The sequence below is a fragment of the Eubalaena glacialis genome, chromosome 18 (assembly GCF_028564815.1).
Source record: "Eubalaena glacialis isolate mEubGla1 chromosome 18, mEubGla1.1.hap2.+ XY, whole genome shotgun sequence".
In the NCBI taxonomy this organism is placed as follows: domain Eukaryota; kingdom Metazoa; phylum Chordata; class Mammalia; order Artiodactyla; family Balaenidae; genus Eubalaena; species Eubalaena glacialis.
The window spans coordinates 56,964,810-56,987,265 of NC_083733.1; the positions used below are offsets into that span (position 1 = coordinate 56,964,810).

At 50.7% G+C, this 22,456-nt stretch overlaps 1 protein-coding gene and 1 long non-coding RNA gene across 3 annotated transcripts in view; one reads left to right on the forward strand and one right to left on the reverse strand.

The window, feature by feature from the left end:
• Window positions 1-5,850, reverse strand: part of LOC133078267 (uncharacterized) — a 59,835-nt gene extending 53,985 nt beyond the window's left edge. Inside the window, exon 1 of the long non-coding RNA XR_009697856.1 lies at window positions 5,655-5,850. This is a non-coding gene — a long non-coding RNA (uncharacterized LOC133078267). The remainder of the gene's footprint in view (window positions 1-5,654) is intronic.
• A 102-nt stretch (window positions 5,851-5,952) lies between these two features.
• On the forward strand, window positions 5,953-22,271 carry MAP3K10 (mitogen-activated protein kinase kinase kinase 10). 2 transcript variants are annotated; one of them, XM_061172898.1, is made up of 10 exons: window positions 5,953-7,189; window positions 11,331-11,511; window positions 14,396-14,544; window positions 15,022-15,197; window positions 15,821-16,067; window positions 17,614-17,730; window positions 19,553-19,730; window positions 19,830-19,942; window positions 20,319-20,993; window positions 21,792-22,271. In XM_061172898.1, the coding sequence occupies exons 1-10, from the start codon at window positions 6,508-6,510 to the stop codon at window positions 22,112-22,114; spliced, it is 2,841 nt and encodes a 946-aa protein (XP_061028881.1). In that variant the 5' UTR covers window positions 5,953-6,507; the 3' UTR covers window positions 22,115-22,271. The 2 variants fall into 2 exon arrangements, with proteins under 2 accessions (XP_061028881.1, XP_061028882.1); XM_061172899.1 differs by lacking the exon at window positions 5,953-7,189 and adding an exon at window positions 9,301-9,373.
• Window positions 22,272-22,456: the final 185 nt, after the last annotated feature.

Here is a 22,456-nt window from a genome sequence, read left to right on the forward strand (position 1 = left end):
ACAGAAACGTATTGTCTCACAGTTCTGGAGGCTACCAGTCCAAAATCAAGGCGTCAGTGGGGCCATGCTCCCTCTGGAAGCTGTAGGGGAATCCTTCCTTGCCTCTTCTTAGCTTTTGCTGGTTTGCTGGTAATCTTTGAAGTTCCTCAGCTTGCAGCTGCACTGCATAACTCCAATCTCAGCCTTCCTCATCACATGGCATTCTCCCTCTCTGTGTTTGTCTTCAAGTGACTGTCTTCTTATAAGGACATCAGTCATATTGGATTAGGGGCCCATCCTATGCCAGTATGACCTCATCTTAATTTAACTAATTACATCTGCAACTACTCTGCTTCCAAATAAGAGCACATTCTGGAGTATGGGAGGGTTAGGATTTCAACATATCTGTTTTTAAGAGAAACAGTTCAACCCAGAACAGCTAGTAGAAAAATGTAGAATGTTTTTATGACTTTGGAGTGAATAAAGATGTTTAAACCAAGAAAACATAAACTATATAATGAGATGAATTTGACTATATTAAGATTAAAGATTTCTTCCAAAGACATGATTGAAAAAGTTCACTAATAAGTGACAAACCGGGAGAAGACATTTTCAGCTTCAAAAAAAATATGATTAATATCCAGAATATACAATAAAATCCTGCAAATATTTAAGAGTAGGAATCCCAATATAAAAATGGAGGGACTTCCCTGGCAGTCCAGTGGTTAAGACTCCATGCTCCCAATGCAGGGGGCACGGGTTCGATCCCTGGTCGGGGAAGATCCCACATGCCATGTGGCGTGGCCAAAAAAAAAAGAAAAAGGGGGCAAAAGATATGAATAGGCAATTAACATAAAAGGAATCTAACTAGCTAACAAGTCTGAAGAGACGCTCAACCTCCCTCAAAATCAGTTAGAAAATTACAACATATTTTAGAGTGGTCAAAATTAAAAGGTCAGAGAGGAACTAGTATTAATAAAGACATATAGAATTTGGAACTACCATGCACCTTTGGTTAGCATAATTCAGTATGTATATCCTATGATCCAGCAATCCCAATTTTGGTATATAATCCAGAGAAACTCTCACACAGGTCCCAAAGGATATAAATACAAGATTGTTGATTGAAGTATTGTTTGTAGTAGCAAAGAATTCAAGGCAATGTAGGTCTTCTTCATTAGTAGGTGAATAATTAAGGATGGTGAACTAATAAATTGGAGTGCTATGCAGCAAACAGACACAATTAACTAGATATACAAACAACGTGGACTGCTCTTAAAACAATATTGAGCAAAAAATGTAAAAATAGAAATTTACTTAGTATAATTTTTGTAAATTAAAAACATATACATATAGACACTATACATGTTTTAGAAATATAGACATATCCAAGAACCATAAATTAAACATAAATCAGAAAGTGCGTCTTTGAGGTGGAGGAAGAAATGAAAGTGGGAATGGGGATATGGAGAAAAAATAATATAAGAGGATAGCTTTACACAAACTATTGCTATAGTGTGTCAGAAATGAAGCAGTATGGTAAAATCAACCCACAGAAAAAGCAAAAAAAGAAGAATGAATGAAAGAGAACAGAAGTACCAAGGAAATGTTAAGAAAAAAGACACATTAAAAGCAAAAATCATTAGGAAGGACAACAAAGGATATTTCATATTGATAAAAGGAATACTTCACTGATGTCATATTAATATCATAAACCCTTATGCATCTAACAACATAACTTCAAAATGTATAAAGCAAAAACTGATAGAGATAATAGGAGAAATGAACATATCCTCACTCATAATGGGAGACTTTATTACACCTTCCAGAAGCCAATAGATCAAACAGGAAAAAAAAAGGTAAGGATATAATAGTTAAGAATTAGATCATTAATAAACTTGTATAGTCAGACCTCTTATCCCAACAACTAGAATGTACATCCTTTAAAAACAGCACACTTCCAAAACAAAACAAAAAAATGCCGCATACTAGGTCATAAAGGAAACCTCAACAAATTCCTAAGAATTTATGTCATTTGAAATACATTCATTAAATAAAATTAGAAATCAACTACAAAAGATAATCAAGGAAAAAATCCATATACCTAGATATTAAAAACCACTTTCTAAATAATTTGGGGGTTAAGGGGAATTGAAATTACACTTTTTTTTGGAACTGAATGACAATGAAAGCAGTACAAATCAAAATCTGGGGTATACATAATAACAAAATAAATACTAAAATGGAAAAAAATGAGTCAACAATTAAGGCAGAAATTAATGAAATAAAATACCCCCCCTCAAAACAAATAAGTAGAAGAGATCATCAACAGAACAAAAAGCTGGGAGTTTTTTAAAGACCAATAAAACTTTAAATTTTTGGCAAATTTGATCCAGAAAAATAAGAGAAGGAACAAATAAATATCAGGAAGCCAAAAGAAATATAACTTCAGATCCATAGGATTCATAAGAAATAATATGCATAAAGTTATACCAATGAATCTGAAATCCTAGATAAAATAGATATTGTTCTAGGCAAATATAAATTACAAAAATTTATCTCAGGAGAAAGTAATAAATCTGAATAAACCAATATCCACAGAAGAGGTTGAAATTATAACCAAAGACCTGCCAAAAAGGCACCAAGCATGGATGATCTTACAGTCAAATTCTACCAAATGTTCAAAGAACAGATAACTCCAATATATCACAAACCATTCCAGACTGCAGGAAAAGGTAGGTGGTTCCCCCAAATCGTAGAACAGAGCTAGCATTTCCCTTATGTCATAACTGGGCAAGGACAGCACGAGAAAGAAAACCATGAGTCAGTCAATTCCATTCATGAAAACAAATGCACAACAACCCTAAAGAAAATGTTATTAAATCAAATCCAGCAATAGTGAAACAGAGGAGGATGGTTCATCATTAACAGATTAAGGCAGAAAAGTCATCTGATCATATCAACAAATGCATAGAAAGCATTTGATAAAAGTCAACACCTGCTTTAAAAAAAAATAAACTTCTCAGCAAATTAGGAATAAAATTTAGAAACCTACTGAAAACATCATACTTAATGATGAAACCTTAGGGGCATTCCTTTAAAAAGTCTAGAACAAGACAAGGATTGTCCATTATCACCACTGTCATTCAACATTGTATTGGAACCCTCAGCCAAAGGGGGAGGGGTGAGAAATGAGTTATAAAGATTGGAAAAACTAAACTGTCTTTTTTTTCCCTGGACACCAGGGTCATCTAACTAGAACAGTATAGAGAATTATCTGTCAAGGTATTCTAGAACAAGTAAGAGTGAGTTCAACAAGGTAGCCAGATCCAAGTTCAGCATTAAAAACAGCAGTAACTGATTAGGAAAAAATAACAAAATCCCGGCCACAAGTAAATAAGTAAAAACAGTAAAATCCAGTGAGTGAACCAAAGAAAGCCATGTAAGATATCCCAGGAAAAAAATATACCTGTCCAAGAATAGAAGACTCAATATTACAAAGTCATATTCTCCCCAAATTAATAATTTATTCATTATAATCCCAATCAAAATCCAAAGGACTTTTTTATGGATTTGACAAATGCCACTCCACTCTCCATTTCCATTATAGAGCCTACCAGGTTTAGAACCAAGCCAGGTCCCTCTCCTTACCCAAGTCTAGGCATCTGCTTGGAGATCACCTGTTCTGCTGCCCACCTTCTTTGACTTGAATCACCCCATAAACAATTCGTAAACAGAGTAACGATGTCAGCATATCACAGTCATGTTGGTTAATATGCAATTTTCTCTAGGAAGTTAACATTTTGAAGCAATCAAGGGCAAGGTTTCTCACAGGCAAAGAGGAAGCCTTAGTGATAAAAGAAGATCTTAAGGGGAAAAGCTGCAACTCTATAGAAAATGTCTTCCTTTAGATCCACCGTGGATCGTTTAGTGATTTCAAAGACCATAATGCTTGCTACAATGGTATGGTATGTGGCAAAGCTGTGAAAGCAGATGAACAAACTGCAACGATATTTTCCCACATTAAAATAACAGATTAATGAAGAAGACTACACCTTGGATCAGATTTTTAATTTTGAAGAAAATGGTTTCCATTAGAAGTTAATTATCTCCAGCCCGCATCTCCGTGACTGAAGTACAAGCCCCAGCCTGTAAGACTGCAAAGAAGGCACTTAAAGTATTGATTGCTAAGCGCAAGTACCCCGTGTATATTTAACTGTGCTAGTATTTCTATTAGAATTGTTATTGGGACTTCCCTGGTGGCGCCGTGGATAAGACTCTGTGCTCCCAATGCTGGGGGCCTGGGTTCCATCCCTGGTCAGGGAACTAGATCCCACATGCATGCCTTAACTAAGGAGCCCACGTGTGGCAACTAAGACCGGGTGCAACTAAACAAATATTAAAAAATAAAATAAGTAAACGTTATTGGTTTTGTAGCACTCTAAGTTGCATACGTTTTGAGCAATCTGTCCCTAATTCTATTTTTCCCATAAAGCCTTGTCATTTTTAGTGCACTGTTTTGCAGAACTACAGGTTTTTCAGGAAAGCATGTGTCAGGTTATAGCAGAAACGCCTGTACTCAGAATGCAGCGGGGCCTCTCTTCCAACAAGCATTCTTGAGAGGTCCAGAGTTTCCCTCACAGGAGAGCAGGTACCCACTTCCCTCTGAGCGCGGAACAACTTCCCATGATACTGTGGGGCAGTTCTCTGGAGTTTGGGCACCAGAGCCCATCAAAGTTCCCCTCTTCTCTCCTCCCGCCAGACCCCCAGACCACTAAGGAGAGGTTAAGTGAAAAGACCCAGAATTTTGCTGCTTACAAGCTTACAGATCTTGAGCAAGTCATCGAACCTCTGCAGGACTCAAGTTTCCTCACTCTTTAAATGGGAAGGCAGTGTTTTTAAAAATCATGATTGTCGTGGTGGTGGTTGTTTTTAATTTTAAAATATGCTTTTGAGGGGCTTTCCTGGCGGTCGAGTGGTTAAGACTCTGAGCTTCCACTGCAGGGGACACCGGTTCCATCCCTGGTTGGGGAACTAAGATCTGCCGCACGGTGCGGCCAAAGAGAGAGAGAGAGAGAGAGAGGAATATATGCCTTTGATTGTTGCTTTGCCATTTATAGTTGTGACCTTGGACAAGTGACTTTATTTCTCTATGCGTCATCTGTAAACTAGGGGCTTTGCGAGGATTTAATGCTACCATGTATGCAAAGCACTCAGCATAAGATGCCCGTTAAGCCCGAGAAAATTGAAATTCCCATTACGGAAGGCGAGGTTTCTCGAGTTCTGACTGAAGAGGCAGAGGAACCCAGGGCTGGTGGGGAAAGCAGATAGGGCTGGTGGGGAAAGCAGATGTGGCTGTGATTTCCCCAGGGACACTATAAACATCCTCCCAGCCCCGTCTTCCCCCAGAGGCCTCACCATCAGCCTGACCCCCCAGCTTGCTGGAGCCACCAAGCAGCTCTCCCTTGCTCGCGGTTGGGGTGCTGCCCTGCCCCACAGCGCCAGTTCGCGAACGGACTACACTTCCCGGCGTGCACCTCGGGTCGGGGCCCCGAGGGGCAGTCCAGCTGCGGGGACCTAGTCCTGGCCTGCGGTAGAGGCTTCGGGCAGTAACCACCGTTCACGCAGCTGCTACTTTTCGCTTTGCGAAGCGCGTCAGTCACCGTCAACCCCACCTTGGGCCGCGGCCCCGCAGGGTCTGTGAGGAGCGCTCGGCCCTCTCCTCCTCTCCTCCTCCAGGCGTCCGGCCCACGGCGTCCCAGGGAGGGTCTGAGGCCAGGCTCATCTCCCCAGGAGAATTCCTTCGCCCACGCGCAGTCCTCACTTCGGCCCGAGGCCCGCAGCCGAGCTCCGGAGGCTGGGGGACTGGGGACTGACCAGGAAGTCGCGCTGCCGGAGACTACAACTCCCAGAAGGCACCGCGGCGCGGCGGCAGCGAACACGCCACTCAGGCACTGCCGGCGGCCCCGGGAAGCGGCGCGGGCGGGGGCAGGGGCTGGGGCCGACCGGGAGCCCGATGCTGAGGATGGGGGCCGCCCGGCCGCCCCGCGCGTGAGGAGGCCGAGGGGCGCGCCACCCCGTCCTGGGGGGGCTCCGCCAGCCCCGCCCCGCCCGGCGATCGTGGCCCGGGATGCGGAGCCGGGGGCCGCCGGTGGAGCTGCGCGGGGTGAGAGGCGCGGGGAAGGGGGCTGCCTGCTTCCCTCACCCTCGTCCCCCACCGGCGGACCCCGGCAGGAATTCGGCAGCCGCGCGGCCAGGCCTTCTTAGCGCCCTGACGGTTAGGGGGGAGAGGTGAACCCGCCGCCCTTCCCCCACCCCACCCTGTCTGGACAGCTGAATCAGAGGGGACAACCCTGCCCTTTTAAAGAGGCTTTTTCTTGCTCCTGTGGAGGGCCTCCCAGCCATGGCCCCCAGGAGCCCCCTAGAACCCGCAGGGACTGCCCCCCATCCTGGCCGCCGGGGCCCGCCCTCTGCATCCCGCGGGCAGCCTGTGTGAAGCGGCCTCCCGCAGCCCCTGGCCCCACCCCCATGGAGGAGGAGGAGTGGGGGGCGGCCAAGGAGTGGGGCACGACCCCCGCGGGGCCCGTCTGGACCGCAGTGTTCGACTACGAGGCGGCGGGTGACGAGGAGCTGACCCTGCGGAGGGGCGACCGCGTCCAGGTGCTTTCCCAGGACTGTGCCGTGTCGGGCGACGAGGGCTGGTGGACCGGGCAGCTACCCAGCGGCCGTGTGGGCGTCTTCCCCAGCAACTACGTGGCCCCCGGCACCCCCGCCGCGCCCGCGGACCTCCAGCTGCCCCAGGAGATCCCCTTCCACCAGCTGCAGCTGGAGGAGATCATCGGTGTAGGAGGCTTTGGCAAGGTCTATCGGGCCCTGTGGCATGGCGAGGAGGTGGCGGTCAAGGCCGCCCGGCTGGACCCTGAACGGGACCCGGCAGTGACAGCAGAGCAGGTGCGCCAGGAGGCCCGGCTCTTCGGAGCCCTGCAGCACCCCAACATCATTGCCCTCAGGGGCGCCTGCCTCAGCCCCCCACACCTCTGCCTGGTGATGGAGTATGCCAGGGGGGGCGCACTGAGCAGGGTGCTGGCAGGGCGCCGGGTGCCCCCTCACGTGCTGGTCAACTGGGCTGTGCAGGTGGCCCGGGGCATGAACTACCTACACAATGATGCCCCTGTGCCCATCATCCACCGGGACCTCAAGTCCATCAACAGTAAGTGGTGTCCTCCCCAAAAAACTTGCTTCTGTAGAACCTTGTGAGGACAAGCCTAGGTGGTGGGATGGGGACACCAGAAGACACTGCCTGGGGCAAGAAGGGGCAGCAGTATACCTTCAGGGCCAGGTGAGGCAGTCCTTGCCCCGTTAAGAGAGGAAAAGGAGGCCCAGAAAGGTTGAAGGAATACCTGCCTCCTAGGCTACAGTCACAGTAGCCCAATAAATATGTATCAATGAACACTGTGACAGGCCCTGGGCTCACTGCTGTAAATAGGACAGGTACAGTGCCTGCCTTCATGGCACTTACTGTCCATCCACGCTGCCAGAGTCCACCAGGCAGAGACAGATAGAACCTGGCCTGGAGTCGGGGTTTCTCAGTCTCAGCGCTATTGACATTTGGGGCCGGATGATTGCAGGGGGCTGTCCTGTGTGATGTAGGTTACTTAGTAGCATCCTTGGCTTCTACCCACTAGATGCCATTAGCATTCTCCACCCCCCATCCCGCAGTTATGACAACCAAAAATGTCTCCAGACATTGCCGAATGTCCTCTGGAGGGCAGACTAGCCCTCAGTTGAGAACCACTTCCTGGTGTCCTCCTAGGCCTCTGCCCCAGCTAGCCAAGACACACTGGGAAAGATGAGGGAGGAGGAAAAGGGATGTGGCTTATGTAAAAGCATCCAAGCTGTCTGGCCTGTCATAGACTTTCAAAAGTTGATTGGTTGGTTGAATGAGGTCTGGGGACAGATGGAAGGCAAGGTTCCCCAGAACCTACATCTAGATCAAGGAGCTTCTCATGATGTCAAATATTAATTGAGCATCTATCAAGTAGAGGCCCAACAGGGACCAAAACAGCCATGGTTTCTGCCCTTACGGCACTCACAATCATTCCCCGGATATTCGTTCATTTCCCAGATATTTCCCGAGCACCTGTTGTGTACCAGGCCCTGTCCTGACCCTTAGGATACAGCAGGGAAAAAAATCCTACTTTCCTGGCCCTCCCGTCCTTCCTCTGCCTCATGTCACTCCCTTTCATTTCTGCATTTATTTGTTCAATTTATTGTTTCGTTTGGTATTTACTGGGCCAGATCATATACTAAGCAAGAGAGATCAATAGTGAGTGGGGCCAGCATGTTCCCTGCCCTCACGTGATATGTGAGGGTTTTCTCTTTGTCCTCAGCCCTCACATCTCATCTATTTCTGACTCCCGTCAGTTCTATGTCTTGAAGTTTGTTTGACCCCATGCCACTGTTTCATGTTCGTTGCTAGGCCTCACCACCACCAACTGCAAGCCCCTAGGATAGAGGGACGGAGTCTTCCTTACCTGACAGGCCTGGCATTCATACAGTCAACAGATAGATAGCTACCAAGTGCCCAGGGTGCGCCAAGCCCTGCGCCAGCCCCAGAGAATTGAGCAAGACAGAAAGATGGTCCCCATCTCCATTGATGCTGATGCTCTGACTCCTGAAATGCTGGGTAAATGGAGGCAGGACTGCCAACACGCTCCTCTTGAAGGCTGGGGTCCCTTCTCAGCCCTGCCTCGCCCCTGCTGATTCACAGCCTGCAGGTGGGGTATCAGGACATGCTCCCACTCCCCCAAGTTTTTCTGTAGCCAATGCCACTTGGACAAAGGGTTGGTGGGGCTCTTAGGCCAGGGCTTCCTGCTTGGGCAATGGAACTGCTCCATGCCTGAGACAGAGGAAACAGGGCCTCCACAGTACAGCTTCCCCCGTTCAGCCTCCCCTGAGGAGCTCCTCATCTGACGTCATTCATTCATTGTTTTATGCAACTAATAATTCTGAAGCAGAATTAAGTGTACTAGGCACTGTCCTGGGCTCTGGGATTACAGATGTGAACGAGGCAAGACCCCCCCCCCACCCCCATAGAAGTTATAGTCTAGAGAACAAAAATAGATGGTTGATATTTAAATAGATAACAAAATTTCAGAGAGTATCAAGGACTCTGAAGGAAATAAAGCGGATTAAGGATGGGGCAGAGGGAGCTCTTTAGATCAGAGCTCCAGGAAGGCAACATTTGAGCAGAGACCTGAACCCAGAGGACCCAGCTTTACAAAGATCCGGGCATGGCAAAGGTCCTGAGGTGGGGATGAAGCTGCCGTGTTGGAGAAACAGCAAGGAGACCGAAGAGGTCGGAAGAGCAGGAGTGAGGCAGAGGTGGAAGGAGGTGAGGTCATAAAAGTAGACGGGCCAGATCACATTAACCTTGGGGGCCACTGTGAGGGCTTTGGATATTTTATTCAATGTAGTAGAAGCCATTAGAGGGTCTTAAGCAGGGGTAACATAATCAGATAAATATTTTTTTAAGTGAATCGATTTAAGCGCAGCCTGGGAGATGCAGAAATAAAGTGTAAGACCATGGGGTGTTCCCTCTGTCACAGGGTCACTCCACAAACAGGAAGTTGGTGACTCGAGAAGGGAGGACTTCTGAGAGGTAGAGTCACATGCTAGGGAGTCTCAAGAGGCTTCCAGGAGGAGGTGACATTTGAGTTGGGTTTTAAAGAAGGGACAAGATTACCAACAGTGTTACCTTGGGCAGTGGTCTGAGCTCTCTAAAACTTAGTCTATTCATCTGCCAAACGGGTATGACAGTAGAATTGCCTCATTGTTATGATGATTGGAGAAGTAGCCAGGAATGGCCAAAGATAAAGGTAGAGAAATAAGGAACAATTATGGCAACATCACACACTAATAAAGAGAGCTGATGCTTTTAGAGGGCCTACTATTACTTCAGGAAATAAACCTTTACTACAACCCTAGAAGGTCAATGCCATTATCATCTCCATTTAACAGAGGAGAAATCGTAGTGTTAAAAATAAAGTAAATAAGGTTATGCAACGAATAATTGGCAGAGCTGGGATTCAAACCCAGGCAGGATACTGTACACTACCTTCTGTTTGACAGAAGGTAGTAGAATATCACAGCAGTTAAGAGATTGGACTCTGATGACAGATCTAGTTTGGGTCTTTGCCCCACCATTTTCTCTTTTTTTCGGCCGCACCGTGCACCTTGCGCGATCTCAGTTCCCAAACCCGGATTGAACCCAGCCCACGACAGTGAAAGCCCGGAATCCTAACCACTAGGCCACCCGGGAACTCCCCCCACCATTTTCTAGCTGTGTGATCTCGGCCAAGTGACTTCATCTCTCTGAGCCTCAGTTTGCTAGTCAATAAAGTGGGTTGCTTGCTAGTTAATTTGTATAAAGGGCTTAGCACAGTGCCTGTCATATAATAGGCTCCTAATAAACACTAGCCATGGTTGTTATTGTTGTTAGTAATAACCCTAGGCAGCAAGTAAGTTGGAACCATTCAATATGCTTGGGGGATATATCAGTCAGATTTTTGTCATAATAATGCTGTGTAACAACCCTCCCACCCTCCCCGAACTTGGTGTCTTAAAACTCAGTGTCCTTTATTACTGCTCATACATTTGCAGGCCTGATGGAGGGTAAACTGATTTAGGCGGGGCTCAGCTGGAGAGGCTTTGCCCCAAGTATCTCTCATGTTCCTTGGACCAGCAGGCTAGCCGAGGCACGTTCTCATAGTGATGGCGGAAGGGCAAGAGGGCAAGCAGACATGAGAGGCCTGGGCTTGGAACTAGCATTCTGTCACTTCTGCCTCATTTTATCAGACAAAGCAAGTCATACGGCCAACCCAGAGTAAAGGATGCGGAGATACAAAGAGTGTGACACAGAAAGGAGCAGAACTGGGGCCATGAATGCAGCTACCCACAGCAGGTGACAAAAAGGAAAGGAAAACCATCCCCTTCTGCTCATGGTTTGTAGTTGCCACTTCTGCGGTGGTTGGGAATTCAAGGCCTGGACCAAGGAGAACCAAGGCCGTGGCCATTGACATTTCACTGAGCTTCCCTGAGCCCAAGTTGGAGTCAGGAGGCCAGTGAACTCAGGAGAAGCTCCCCAACCCCTCATGGGAGCCTGAGGCAGGGATTAGACCATCAGGAAAGCATTCATGGTCTTCGAGGCCAGGAAAGGCGCTGCTGCAGAGGGGGGCGACCCCAGGTGGCAGGGAGAGAACAAGTAGGAGATTCCAGCTGAGGCAGGGGCAGGACACACGGGTCTGCAGCCCAGCAGGTCTGGGGTGACCCACCTTTCTTCCTACCCACAGTTCTAATTCTGGAGGCCATCGAGAACCACAACCTCGCAGATACGGTGCTCAAAATCACAGACTTCGGCCTCGCCCGTGAGTGGCACAAGACCACCAAAATGAGCGCTGCGGGGACTTACGCCTGGATGGCTCCGGAGGTTATCCGTCTCTCCCTCTTCTCCAAAAGCAGTGACGTCTGGAGGTGCTGACGGTGGGACAGGGGAGGCCTCCTGGGAAGGGAGGAGGGAGGAAGGGGGAAACGGCAGAGTGGGAGGGACGGTCTGCCACTGCAGCGGGGATCCGAGTCTGGCAAAGGGGCCCGCCAGCAAGGTCGGACCATCAGAGAAGCACAAAAGCAGGTGGCTGCTCTGCTAGCAGAAGTGGCAGCTGAGGAGGACTTGGATTACGTTTGAAAATTCCCAAAGTGTAAAGATAGGTGGTCAGCACCAAAGACCCCTCAGTCACCATCCATTACACTGCCCCCACTCATCAAACAGGAAATTGAGACCTTTGAAGGTAACCATTCATTCATTCATCCATCCAACTGCACTGGGAGCTAGGGATACAGCAGTATATAAAAACAGACCCATTTCCTGCCCACGGGAATAATACATACCTCAGAAGCTAAAAAGGTTGTTTTTAAGTTGAAATTGTAAAAATAATTTTTAAAAGGTAGTAAGTTAATCCACCAGAAAAGTACTAGACAGTGTTACGAGCTAGGAGGTTGATTGAAAAGCACTCTGAGGACTGGAGATGACTTTGGGAAAGGCTCTTCTGAGAAGTGGTACTTGAGCTGAGTCCTGGATGACAAGCAGGAGCCAATCATGCAAAGTTTAGGAGAAGAGGCTTCCCAGGAAGAGGGCACAGCTTCCACGAAGGAGAAACTGAGGTGAGAACGAGCATGGTATGTTCCAGAAAGGAACATGTGGCTGGAGCAGAGCAGGCAAGGAGGAAAGTAGTAGGAAATGATGGAGGAGGGAGAGCCGGAGGGCCTTGTGGGTGAGGGAGCAGATCCAGGTTTATTCTAAGTGCACTGGAAAGCCATTAGAGGCATTTGTGAATGACATGATCTGATTTAACATCGCAAAGGCTCCCTCGCCTGATGGATTGTAGGGGACAGGAGTTGGGGCAGGAGGCCAATGAGAAGGCTCTTCATTGCCTGCGAGACCTGGTGACAGCAGAAACTCAACCTTCTACTTGCGGTGGGAAGCCAAACCCAGATCAGTCCCTGGCTAGGCTCCAGATGGACCGAGCCGCAAAGTCATGGTATTGGGGCAGACAAATAAGACAGGAATTCTCAACGAGAGCAGCGCAGCCCTTTGGGGGGAAGTTTAGTCTTGCTTCACATAAGGCATTCATTTATGGTCCCAAACATTTATAGAAGCCATATTTCAGTGGCAAGGAACAGAAAACCCAAAATAAAAACAAGACTAATGTTTTTGCTCTCATGTGAAAGCCCATGACTTTTACATGATATAGTACCCCCAGCATTAGGGATTGAGTCCTATGTTAGGGTTTTTTACTGTGGTGTCACTGACACTGGGCAGGATAATTCTTCCTTGTGTGGTACTGTCCTGTACCTTTCAGGATGTTAAGTATCCATGATTCCCAGCCACCAAATGTCAGTAGCACTCCCCAGTCATTGTGACAATCAAAACATCCCCACAGGTTTCCAGAGACATGGCAGAGGTTGTAAGGGGAGGGTCTGGCCCCCTCCAGTTACAAGCCACTGTTAACTTTTCTCCACCTTGTATAGCCTCCATTCCCAAGTCCACTTCATGGTCCACAATGGCTGCTTGAGCTCCAGATTTTATGTCTATATCCCAACCAGGAGGAAGGAGAAAAGAGGAAAGGGGACCCCTTCCCTTTAAGGACACTTCCTGGAAGTTAGTTGCACACTACACACTCTTCTATATCCCACTGGCCAGAACTGTTGCCATATGGGCACACTTAGATGCAAAGGAGGATGGAAAATTATTTCAGGCAGCATTTGCCCAGCTCAAATTTACCAGTGCTGTCACTGAGAGAGGAGGGGAAGCTGTCAGCTGCATGAGGGCAGGGGTGGTGTCTATCTTATTCCAGTACCTGGAACGATGCCTGGCACACAGCAGACATTTAATAAGTGTATGTTGAATGAATGCATGCAACGGGGGAGCACGGGGACCTACTACGTGTTGGGCACTGCATGAAACAGTGATCAGGATCCAGAAGGAGAACAGTTTACTGGAGAAGATGGACACGCAGGTGATTGTAGCACAGTGATGCATGCTCTGGAATTATGTAGCCATTAAGGACGCTGTCGTGGGCATCAGACAGACCTAAGTCTCAGTGTGGCTCCATCACTTACGAGCAGTGTGACTTTAAGCAAACAACTTAACCTCTCTCTGCCTGCACCTGCTCATTGGATAAAATGAGGGTCATACCAGTGCCTTCTGCCTTACAGGACTGTTGTGAGGCCTCGAGCAGTGCTGGCCTGGAGTAAGTGCTTTATAAATATTAAATAGCGTTAACTTGTTTTTAGAGGTAAGTGCAGAGGGTTCTATGGAAACATAGTGAAGGGGCCTCCAACCCAGCTTTGGAGGCTGTGGAATCAAGGAAGGCTTCCTGGTAGAGGGGGCACCAGAGTTGTGACTTAAAGGACCGTTAGGCAAAGGAAAGGGTGTTCTCAACCAAGGGAACAGCATGTGCAAAGGCCAGAGGTTAGGAAGAACAGTGTTTGTTCAACTGTTCAGCGTGGCTGCAAGATGAAGCTGGGGGTGGTACGGGGCTGAGAGTGTTTAGAGGCGAGGCTGCAGGGGTCATCAAGATCAGGGCTAAGAAGGGTGGATTTGCTCAGTGGGCATGGGGAACCCACTGAAGGTTTTCAGGCAGAAGAGAGGGAAGAGAGGCAGAGCGAAGGAGAGACATCAGAGAACCAACCCCACCAGATCAGGCCGATGGAGGTCAAATCAGGGTCTTGCAGCCTCATTGGCCAGGGCTGGCTGCTGGGGGGAGGGAGGCCCACCATGGGACTGGAGGCAGGGCTGGGGTGTAGGTGAGGATTAGGGTGGGCTGTGGCATCACCCCTCCCTCTCCCCCACCTGCAGCTTCGGAGTTCTGCTCTGGGAGCTGCTGACGGGTGAGGTCCCCTACCGTGAAATCGACGCCTTGGCCGTGGCATATGGTGTGGCTATGAACAAGCTGACTCTGCCCATTCCCTCCACATGCCCCGAGCCCTTTGCCCGCCTACTGGAGGGTGAGCCAGGGCCCCGTGGAGAGGGTAGGCTCAGCTAGGGGTGGCAGGGGCCCTCAGGCCCAGACCTCACTCTTTCACACCCATCCATACCTTTGGGCCCAGGAGTGAGGGACAAGGGGCTGGAACCATGGGACCATGAACAGTCTCCCCCACAGTTGGCTCCATGGCCTCCAGACCTGTGTTCTGGCTAGGCCCACAGCTCTTGAGGGCAACCTGTTAGGACTCACTGGCCCTGGGATTCCTCCCTGATCCTTGATTCTACCACCAGTCAGGGAACAGGTCCCTGAGTTTCTCTCCCCAGAGTTTCACCAAGTGAAACATTGCCAGGAATTTGGCTTTGAATTCCTTCCCCTCGGCTCCATGGGAGCTGTTTGTCCACAGTCCCTTAAAGTCCTGCCTCCACTGAGCAGGCTGATACCCCAGAGCATGGCCACTGACATTTCCACTCCCACTGCTGTCCTCTCTACCCCCACCCAGAATGCTGGGACCCAGACCCCCACGGGCGGCCAGATTTTGGCAGCATCTTGAAGCAACTTGAAGTCATCGAACAGTCAGCCCTGTTCCAGATGCCGCTGGAGTCTTTCCACTCGCTGCAGGAAGACTGGAAGCTGGAGATTCAACACATGTTCGATGACCTCCGGACCAAGGAGAAGGTGAAGGCAGGAGGCAAGGTGGGAGGGATGGAGCAAGATCCCTGAGTTCTGACGCCTTGGATGGGGCAGAGTCCCTTCCCCTGAGCCCAGGGGTCTTTGGGTCCATGCAGGGCCAAGGGAGCCTTTTTTGCATATTAAGAAAAGACAGCCTCCTGTTGGAAGGTTGATAAAAAAAAGGCACCCTGCACTGAAGTACTTACAAGTGACACTGCATGAGGTCTGGGATTGGCTTTAAAATCCTACAGCAAAAATGGGGAGAGAGGAGAGAAGGAAGGTGATACATGAAAAAAGATTTGCAAAGTATAGAAAATTGTTGAAGTTGGATGGTGGGTACACGGGGTGCACTTTCTCTCCTTTTGTGGATGTTTTCCAAATTGAAGACTTAAAAAATTAAAAATCAAAGAGGAAGGAAAAAAGAAAAGCCACCCCTTTCTTTGAGCTAACACAGTCCCCTGCCCTGGCACCCAGCCTGGCTAGTGAAGTGTAAGTTGGATTGTGCCCCCAATTTGCCCCACAGCAGGACAGCCCTGAGCAGGACACCAACCAGACCCAGCAGCCCTGGAGCCATCCCCAGGGGCAGAGTAGCTAAGCTCCTAGCCCCAAGCCCCTCATCTCCTCTCCAGGAGCTCCGTAGCCGCGAGGAGGAGCTGCTGCGGGCGGCGCAGGAGCAGCGGTTCCAGGAAGAGCAGCTGCGGCGGCGCGAGCAGGAGCTGGCCGAGCGCGAGATGGACATTGTGGAGCGGGAGCTGCACCTGCTCATGTGCCAGCTGAGCCAGGAGAAGCCCAGGGTCCGCAAACGCAAGGGCAACTTCAAGCGCAGCCGCCTGCTCAAGCTGCGAGAAGGCAGCAGCCACATCAGCCTGCCCTCCGGTACCCGCCCACGTCCCCTGAGCATCCCCGAGAGGCCGCTGAGAGCATCCCTAACCCGGGGGTTATCTCTCCCTTTTATTTATTTATTTTTTAAACTTTTTTTATTGCTAAATATATCACACCTACAGAAAATGACCAAAGAACTGTACAGCTTAATGTGTTAGTAGAACCTCTCCCATGAAAGCAGGGAGAACCTACAGCCACCCCATATGCCTCCACACGCCCTGTCCAAACACATCCCCCTGCCGCACCCTAAGAGTAACCCCTGTCTTGACTTTTAGGGCAATCACTTCCTTACTTTTCCTTATAGTTTTATCTCCCAGCTATTTGTTTAATATCTTTTAATCTGCCTCTTTTTCCTCCTTGCCAATAATTTGTCGAGGAACTGCATCATTTATCCTGTAGCATTTCCCACAGTCTGATTTTGCTGCTTGCATCCCCCTGGTATCTTTTAACATGTCCCTCTGTCCCCTGAATTTCCTATAAATTGGTATTAGGTTAAACCATGTGAAATTGCTGATGTTCAGCCATTTTTGACCTATAGAAACAGAAGTTTCACATGGCTCAACCTCATAGTTGGATCTCAGGGCTTAATCAGTTTCAAGTTCAGGTTTGATTTTTTTTTTTTTTTAATATTGCTTCCTAGGTAACATCAGAAGGCACATCATACTGATTTCTCTCTCTTTGTTACAACAGATGTTACAAGCCCTAAAGCAGTGCCTAGAATAGCACCAGCCAACAGAAATATAATGCAAGCCACATGTGTAATTTTACATTTTCTAGTAGCCATATTAAAAAGGGGAAAAAACAGGTGAAATTAACTTTAATATATTTTGTTTAGCCAAATATACCCAAAATGTTGTAGTTTCACATGTAGTCAGTACAAGAAAAATTGTTAATGAGATATTTTACCTTCTTTTTTTCACACTAAATCTTTGAAATCCAGTGTGTATTTTATATTTACAGTGCATCTCAATCTGGGCTCTAAATTTTCATCAAAAAATCTTGACCTCTATTTAGATTTCATAAAATGTACAGTTGAAAAAGCAGATTCACATACCAAAGTTGTTCCAAACATGCTTAAATGTTTCCGATGACTGAACTGAGTGTCTGTTTTGAAAGGTAAACTTAAATTACTTACAATTAAATAAAGGTAGAACTCTCCAGTTCCTCAGTTGCACAAGGCACATTTCAAGCGCTCACTTGCCGTGCGTGGCTAATGACCACCATATTGGACACTCAGGCCTAGATCCTCAGGGCAGCAGCTCTCAGACCCGAGTGTGCATCAGAGGAAACTGGGGGACTTTGACACCGCAGTTAGATTGCTGCACCTCACCCCCACAGTTCCTGATTAAGGGAGGGCCCAAGAATCTGCATTTCCAAGAGGTTTCCACTTGACGCTGACGCTGCTGGTCTGGGAACACACTTTGAGAACCACTGCATGAAGGAATACAAAATGGTGGCATTCCTTCTATCCTTCTACAAAGGGACCTTCTCTTTGGCTACCCATGCAACCGTGTGCTTAGGGAAGTCTTTCTTTTCGCAGGCTTTGAACATAAGATCACGGTCCAGGCCTCTCCAACCCTGGACAAACGGAAAGGATCAGATGGGGTCAGCCCGCCCGCGAGCCCCAGCATCATCCCCCGGCTGAGGGCCATTCGCCGTGAGTATCTCCCAAGGCCCTGACCAGTCAGTCAGTGAACAGACTTCTCTGAGCACATACCTTGTACCAAGCCAGAGCAACATCAGGAGACCAGGTGGGCAGGGTCCCCTCCCTCATTCTCATGAGGGGAAACAGACAACAAGTAAACAAGCTGGTGAGCAGGGTAATTTCCTATAGTGATAAGCGCTATAAAGGAAATCAGGGAAGGGAGTAAAACAGAAGAGTTGCTGTTTTTAAATCACAAGGAAGGCCTGTCAGAGAAGCCGAGGTTTGAGCAGGGACCTGCATGGTAAGGAGGAGTGACACATGCAGAGATCTGAAGGAACAGTGTCCCTGGCAGAGGGAACAGCAAAGACGAAGGCCCAGAGGCAGGAACAAGCATGGTGTGTTTATCAGCTGGGAAGGCCAACTTGGCTGGAGTAGGATGAACGGGAGAGAGAGCACTAGGCTTATGGTCAAGGGTTCAACAGGGGAGGATCACACTGGGCCTTAAGAGCCGGGATAAGGAATCTGGATTTTATTTTAAATGAGACGGGGATGTCTCTGGAGGGCTGTGAGCAAGGCAGTGATGTGGTAAAATTAACCTTTTCCCTCTGGCCACCGTGAGGAGTAGGGATTGGAGGAGAGCAGGAGTAAAGGTGGGAGACAAGTGAGACGAGGGGGCTGGGCCAGGGCGGGGGCCTTGAAGAGGGGAGATGGTGAGTCAGCTACATGGCAGAGGTACAGCTGTCAGGGTTTGCTGATGAGTTGAAGGATACCCGGCCAGCTCCCCAGTCTGTTCTGCCCCATCATTCACCCCTGGCCTCGCCCCACACACCACCCCCTACACACACTTCTGTTTGGGCACCTGCTTTGTACCAGGCCCCAGAGGTCATTCTCCTGGGGGGACGCAAAGACAAATAATGACCAAACAGTGGTAGTCAGTACTAGTTTTGGGGTACGTTCAACGTGTGATAGGAACAGAGGAGAGAGAGCAACTGACTCTGCAGGGAACAAGTCTGCTCCAGAACACTCCACAGGGCCTCAGCATCTGCTGTTCCCTCTGCCTGAAAGGCTCCTCTCCCTGGTATCAACTTGACCCACTCCCTCACCTCCTTCAAGTCTTTGCTCAGATTTCTCCTTCTCACACATGAGACCTTCCCTAACTCCCCAAACCCCTTACCTGCTTTATATTTCCCACAGCGCTTACCACCTTCTAGCCCCCTACCCAGATGACGTACCTAGTGTGACTCTTGTTGACCGTCTGTCTTCACCCACTAAAATGTAAACTCCTCAGGGCAGGGACTTTTTTTTTTTTTAATATTTATTGATTTCTTTGACTGCACCAGGTCTTAGTTGTGGTATGCAGGATCTTCGTTGCCCCGTGTGGGATCTTTAGTTGCAGCATGTGGGCTCTAGTTCCCTGACAAGGGATTGAACCCGGGCCCCCTGCAGTGGGAGTGCGGAGTCTTAGCCACTGGACCGCCAGGAAAGTCCCCAGGGCAGGGACTTTTGTCTGCTTTGACCACTGCTGTCTTCTCAGCACCTGCCACAGGGCTTGGCGCATAGCAGGTGCTAGTAAACCTTTGGGAATTAATGGATGGCTGAAGGGTTAGGCTGTGAGAAGTGATGGGTGATGAAACTGAGGGAGCCGGGACGTCGTCCTGACAGCAGTGGGGAGCTGTGGAAGGATGCAGAGCAGGGAAGGGTCACGACTGGGGTTAGAGCCCAAGCTCCCTTGGGCTTCCAGCTGGAGGGTGGGACCAAGTCGGGGGAGAGTAAGGCTGGGAGCTCAGCGGGGACAGACTGAGACCCACTAACCAAGTGGCTTCTCTCGGCCCAGTGACTCCTGTGGATGGTGGTGGAGGTAGCAGCAGTGGCAGCAGCAGTGGTGGCAGTGGGACGTGGGGCCGCAACAGTGGACCCCCAAAGAAGGAAGAACTGGTTGGGGGCAAGAAGAAGGGCCGGACCTGGGGGCCCAGCTCCACGCTGCAGAAGGAGCGGGCTGGAGGAGAGGAGAGGTATTGGCTACATGGAGCCCATCCCACACCCTGTGCCTCTTCCCCAGGCCCTTGGCAGCCAGGAGGCCTATAACCCCCCATCTTTGGTGACCCCTGCAGGCTGAAGGCCCTGGGAGAAGGAAGCAAACAGTGGTCGTCAAGTGCCCCCAACCTGGGCAAATCCCCGAAACACACTCCCATCACCCCAGGCTTTGCTAGCCTCAATGAGATGGGTAAGAGGGTGAGGGCGCCTTTAAAAGGGAGGGGGAAGGAATATTCCCTGGCAAAGGGGACCATAACCCAAGACCAAGGGGTGACCATTCCCCAGGGCTGCAAGGAGGGAGCCGGATTTCACTGGGCCGGAGGGTAGGACACATACCTGGAATGGGAGCAGCCGGTCCCTGGGGTGTGGGGATCGTTCCCAGGAGGAGGGGGTTTGAGGGGAGAAATAGTCGGGAACCACGCTTAGTGGGCCTTGGTGCTCTTGTTGGAGGGGTCATTTCATTGGGGCAACCCCTTGCCTCCAGATCCGGGGGGGGGGGGGGCCGAGGGGCCAGGCGCCTAGAGTTAAGTGAGTCGAGTCCAGTGACGGCCCTCTCCCGGTTGCAGAGGAGTTCGCGGAGGCGGACGGAGGCAGCAGCGTGCCCCCCTCGCCCTACACCACCCCGTCCTACCTCACGGTGCCGCTGCCCAGCCAGCCCTCCCCCGGGGCGCGGGCGCCGTGGGAGCCAACGCCGCCCGCCCGGCCCGGGCACGGCTCCCGGCGGCGCTGCGAGCTCGCGCTGCTGGGCTGCGCCACGCTGCTGGGCGCCGTGGGCCTGGGCGCCGACGTGGCCGAGGTGCGCTCGGCCAACGGCGAGGAGCAGCGGAGCTGGCTCGATGGCCTCTTCTTCCCCCGCGGCGGCCGCTTCCCGCGGGGCCTCAGCCCACCCGGGCGCTCCCCGAGCCGCCGCGATGACGCGGCCCCCGGCCCGGGCCTGGCGCCCTCGGCCACCCTCGTGTCGCTGTCGTCCGTGTCCGACTGCAACTCCACGCGTTCGCTGCTGCGCTCCGACAGCGACGAAGCCGCGCCGGCCGCGCCCTCCCCGCCGCCCTCCCCACCCGCGCCCAGCACCAACCCCCTGGTGGACCTGGAGCTGGAGAGCTTCAAGAAGGACCCCCGCCAGTCACTCATGCCCACCCACGTCACGGCCGCGCACGCTGTGAGCCGCGGGCACCGGAGGACGCCGTCAGACGGGGCGCTGGGGCAGCGGGGGGCGCCCGTGCCCACCGGCCCCGGCCCTGGTGAGTGAGGCTCCACGCGCCCAGCGCGCAGAAAAAGGCCCATCTCCCGTGCCCCCGCCAAAGACCTATGTCCCAGCCCAGCGACGACCCCCTGGATGCTAAGGCATCCTCCTCCTGCTGAGCATGGGGAGGAAGGGTCTGTGTCCCCATGGCCCCCACTGCTTTGTGAGGCATTGTGAGTCCCTGGGTAATTGAGATGCAGGATGAAGTAGGGGTGGCAAACTCTAATGCCTACAGGGGCCAGGCAGGTGACATTAATGGCAACAACAATTACTAGAGCTAACACCCATGTGCTGTGCCCTGTTCTATATAGTTTACTAACTCACAAAGATGATTAGAACAGATAGGAGCTAAGGGCTTCCTATCAGGCACTGTGCTACTTGTTCTACAATTACTGTTATCATTTTATTTAATCCTCACCTATGTAGCAAGGTGCTGTCATCCCCATTCACAGACAGTAACATGCCTGAGGAGTCTCTGTGGGTCTTTGTGAACCTGGCCCAGTGTCAGAGAGGTGCGAGGGATGAGGGCTTTGTCTAGAGTAGCAGCAAGGAAATGGGCTCTGAAAGATAAAGGACTGTGCCCAGAGTTGCACCCAGATGAGTGAGCAATTGGTGGTGGGGGGGGGTGGGGGGGTGGTGGCTAGGTAAAGGTCCAAACCCTGCTGGAAAGTGGGCCCAACAAAATCAGCAGATTTTTCAAGAGAAGTCAAATTCCAATTTTCATGTAAATGCTCCTGGCTTTTAAACACCACCCTCTGGCCCACGCCACTCACCTCATCTGATCCTCTCTTACCAGGCCCTCGAGACCCTCTGGACTTCCCCCGCCTGCCCGACCCCCAGGGCCTGTTTCCCACCCGCCGTCGGCCCCCCGAGTTCCCTGGCCGCCCCACCACCCTGACCTTCGCCCCACGACCCAGGCCAGCTGCCAGCCGTCCCCGCCTGGACCCCTGGAAACTGGTCTCCTTTGGCCAGACACTCAGCATCTCTCCTCCCAGCAGGCCGGACACTCCGGAGAGCCCCGGGCCCCCCAGCATGCAGCCCACGCTGCTTGACATGGATATGGAGGGGCAGAGCCAGGACAGCACAGTGCCCCTGTGCGGGGCCCACGGCTCCTGCTGAGGCCTGCCCACCACCGCCCGCCTGGGCAGCCATGAATGTAGCGCCCCAGGCCCCGCCCCAGCCCACCGTGCCACAAGGCAGGGGAGGCCCTGGGCAGGATACTCACTCTATTTATTGGGGAAGGGGGGAGGGAGGGCAATTAATTTATTCCTTTGTATCCCGGGGGCGGGGCCCTGTGCCTGCCCTGCGGTGGGGGGGAGGGTGGGCAGGGATACTCAGGGACAGGGCATCATGGGGGATTCGGCACAAAATGCAGCATTAAAGGTAACCCCTGCCCCCTACCACGCTTGGCTGTGTGTCTTTCCCTGTGCCGGGCCCTGATCCTAGATCATCCCCAGTGGG

Bases quoted from the DNA above. Each gene is read 5' to 3' on its own strand.
- MAP3K10 (XM_061172898.1), top strand. From the start codon at position 6,508: ATGGAGGAGGAGGAGTGGGGGGCGGCCAAGGAGTGGGGCACGACCCCC. The intron at 7,190-11,330 runs GTAAGTGGTGTC...TCCTACCCACAG, and splicing joins GGACCTCAAGTCCATCAACA to TTCTAATTCTGGAGGCCATC. The intron at 14,545-15,021 runs GTGAGCCAGGGC...ACCCCCACCCAG, and splicing joins CTTTGCCCGCCTACTGGAGG to AATGCTGGGACCCAGACCCC.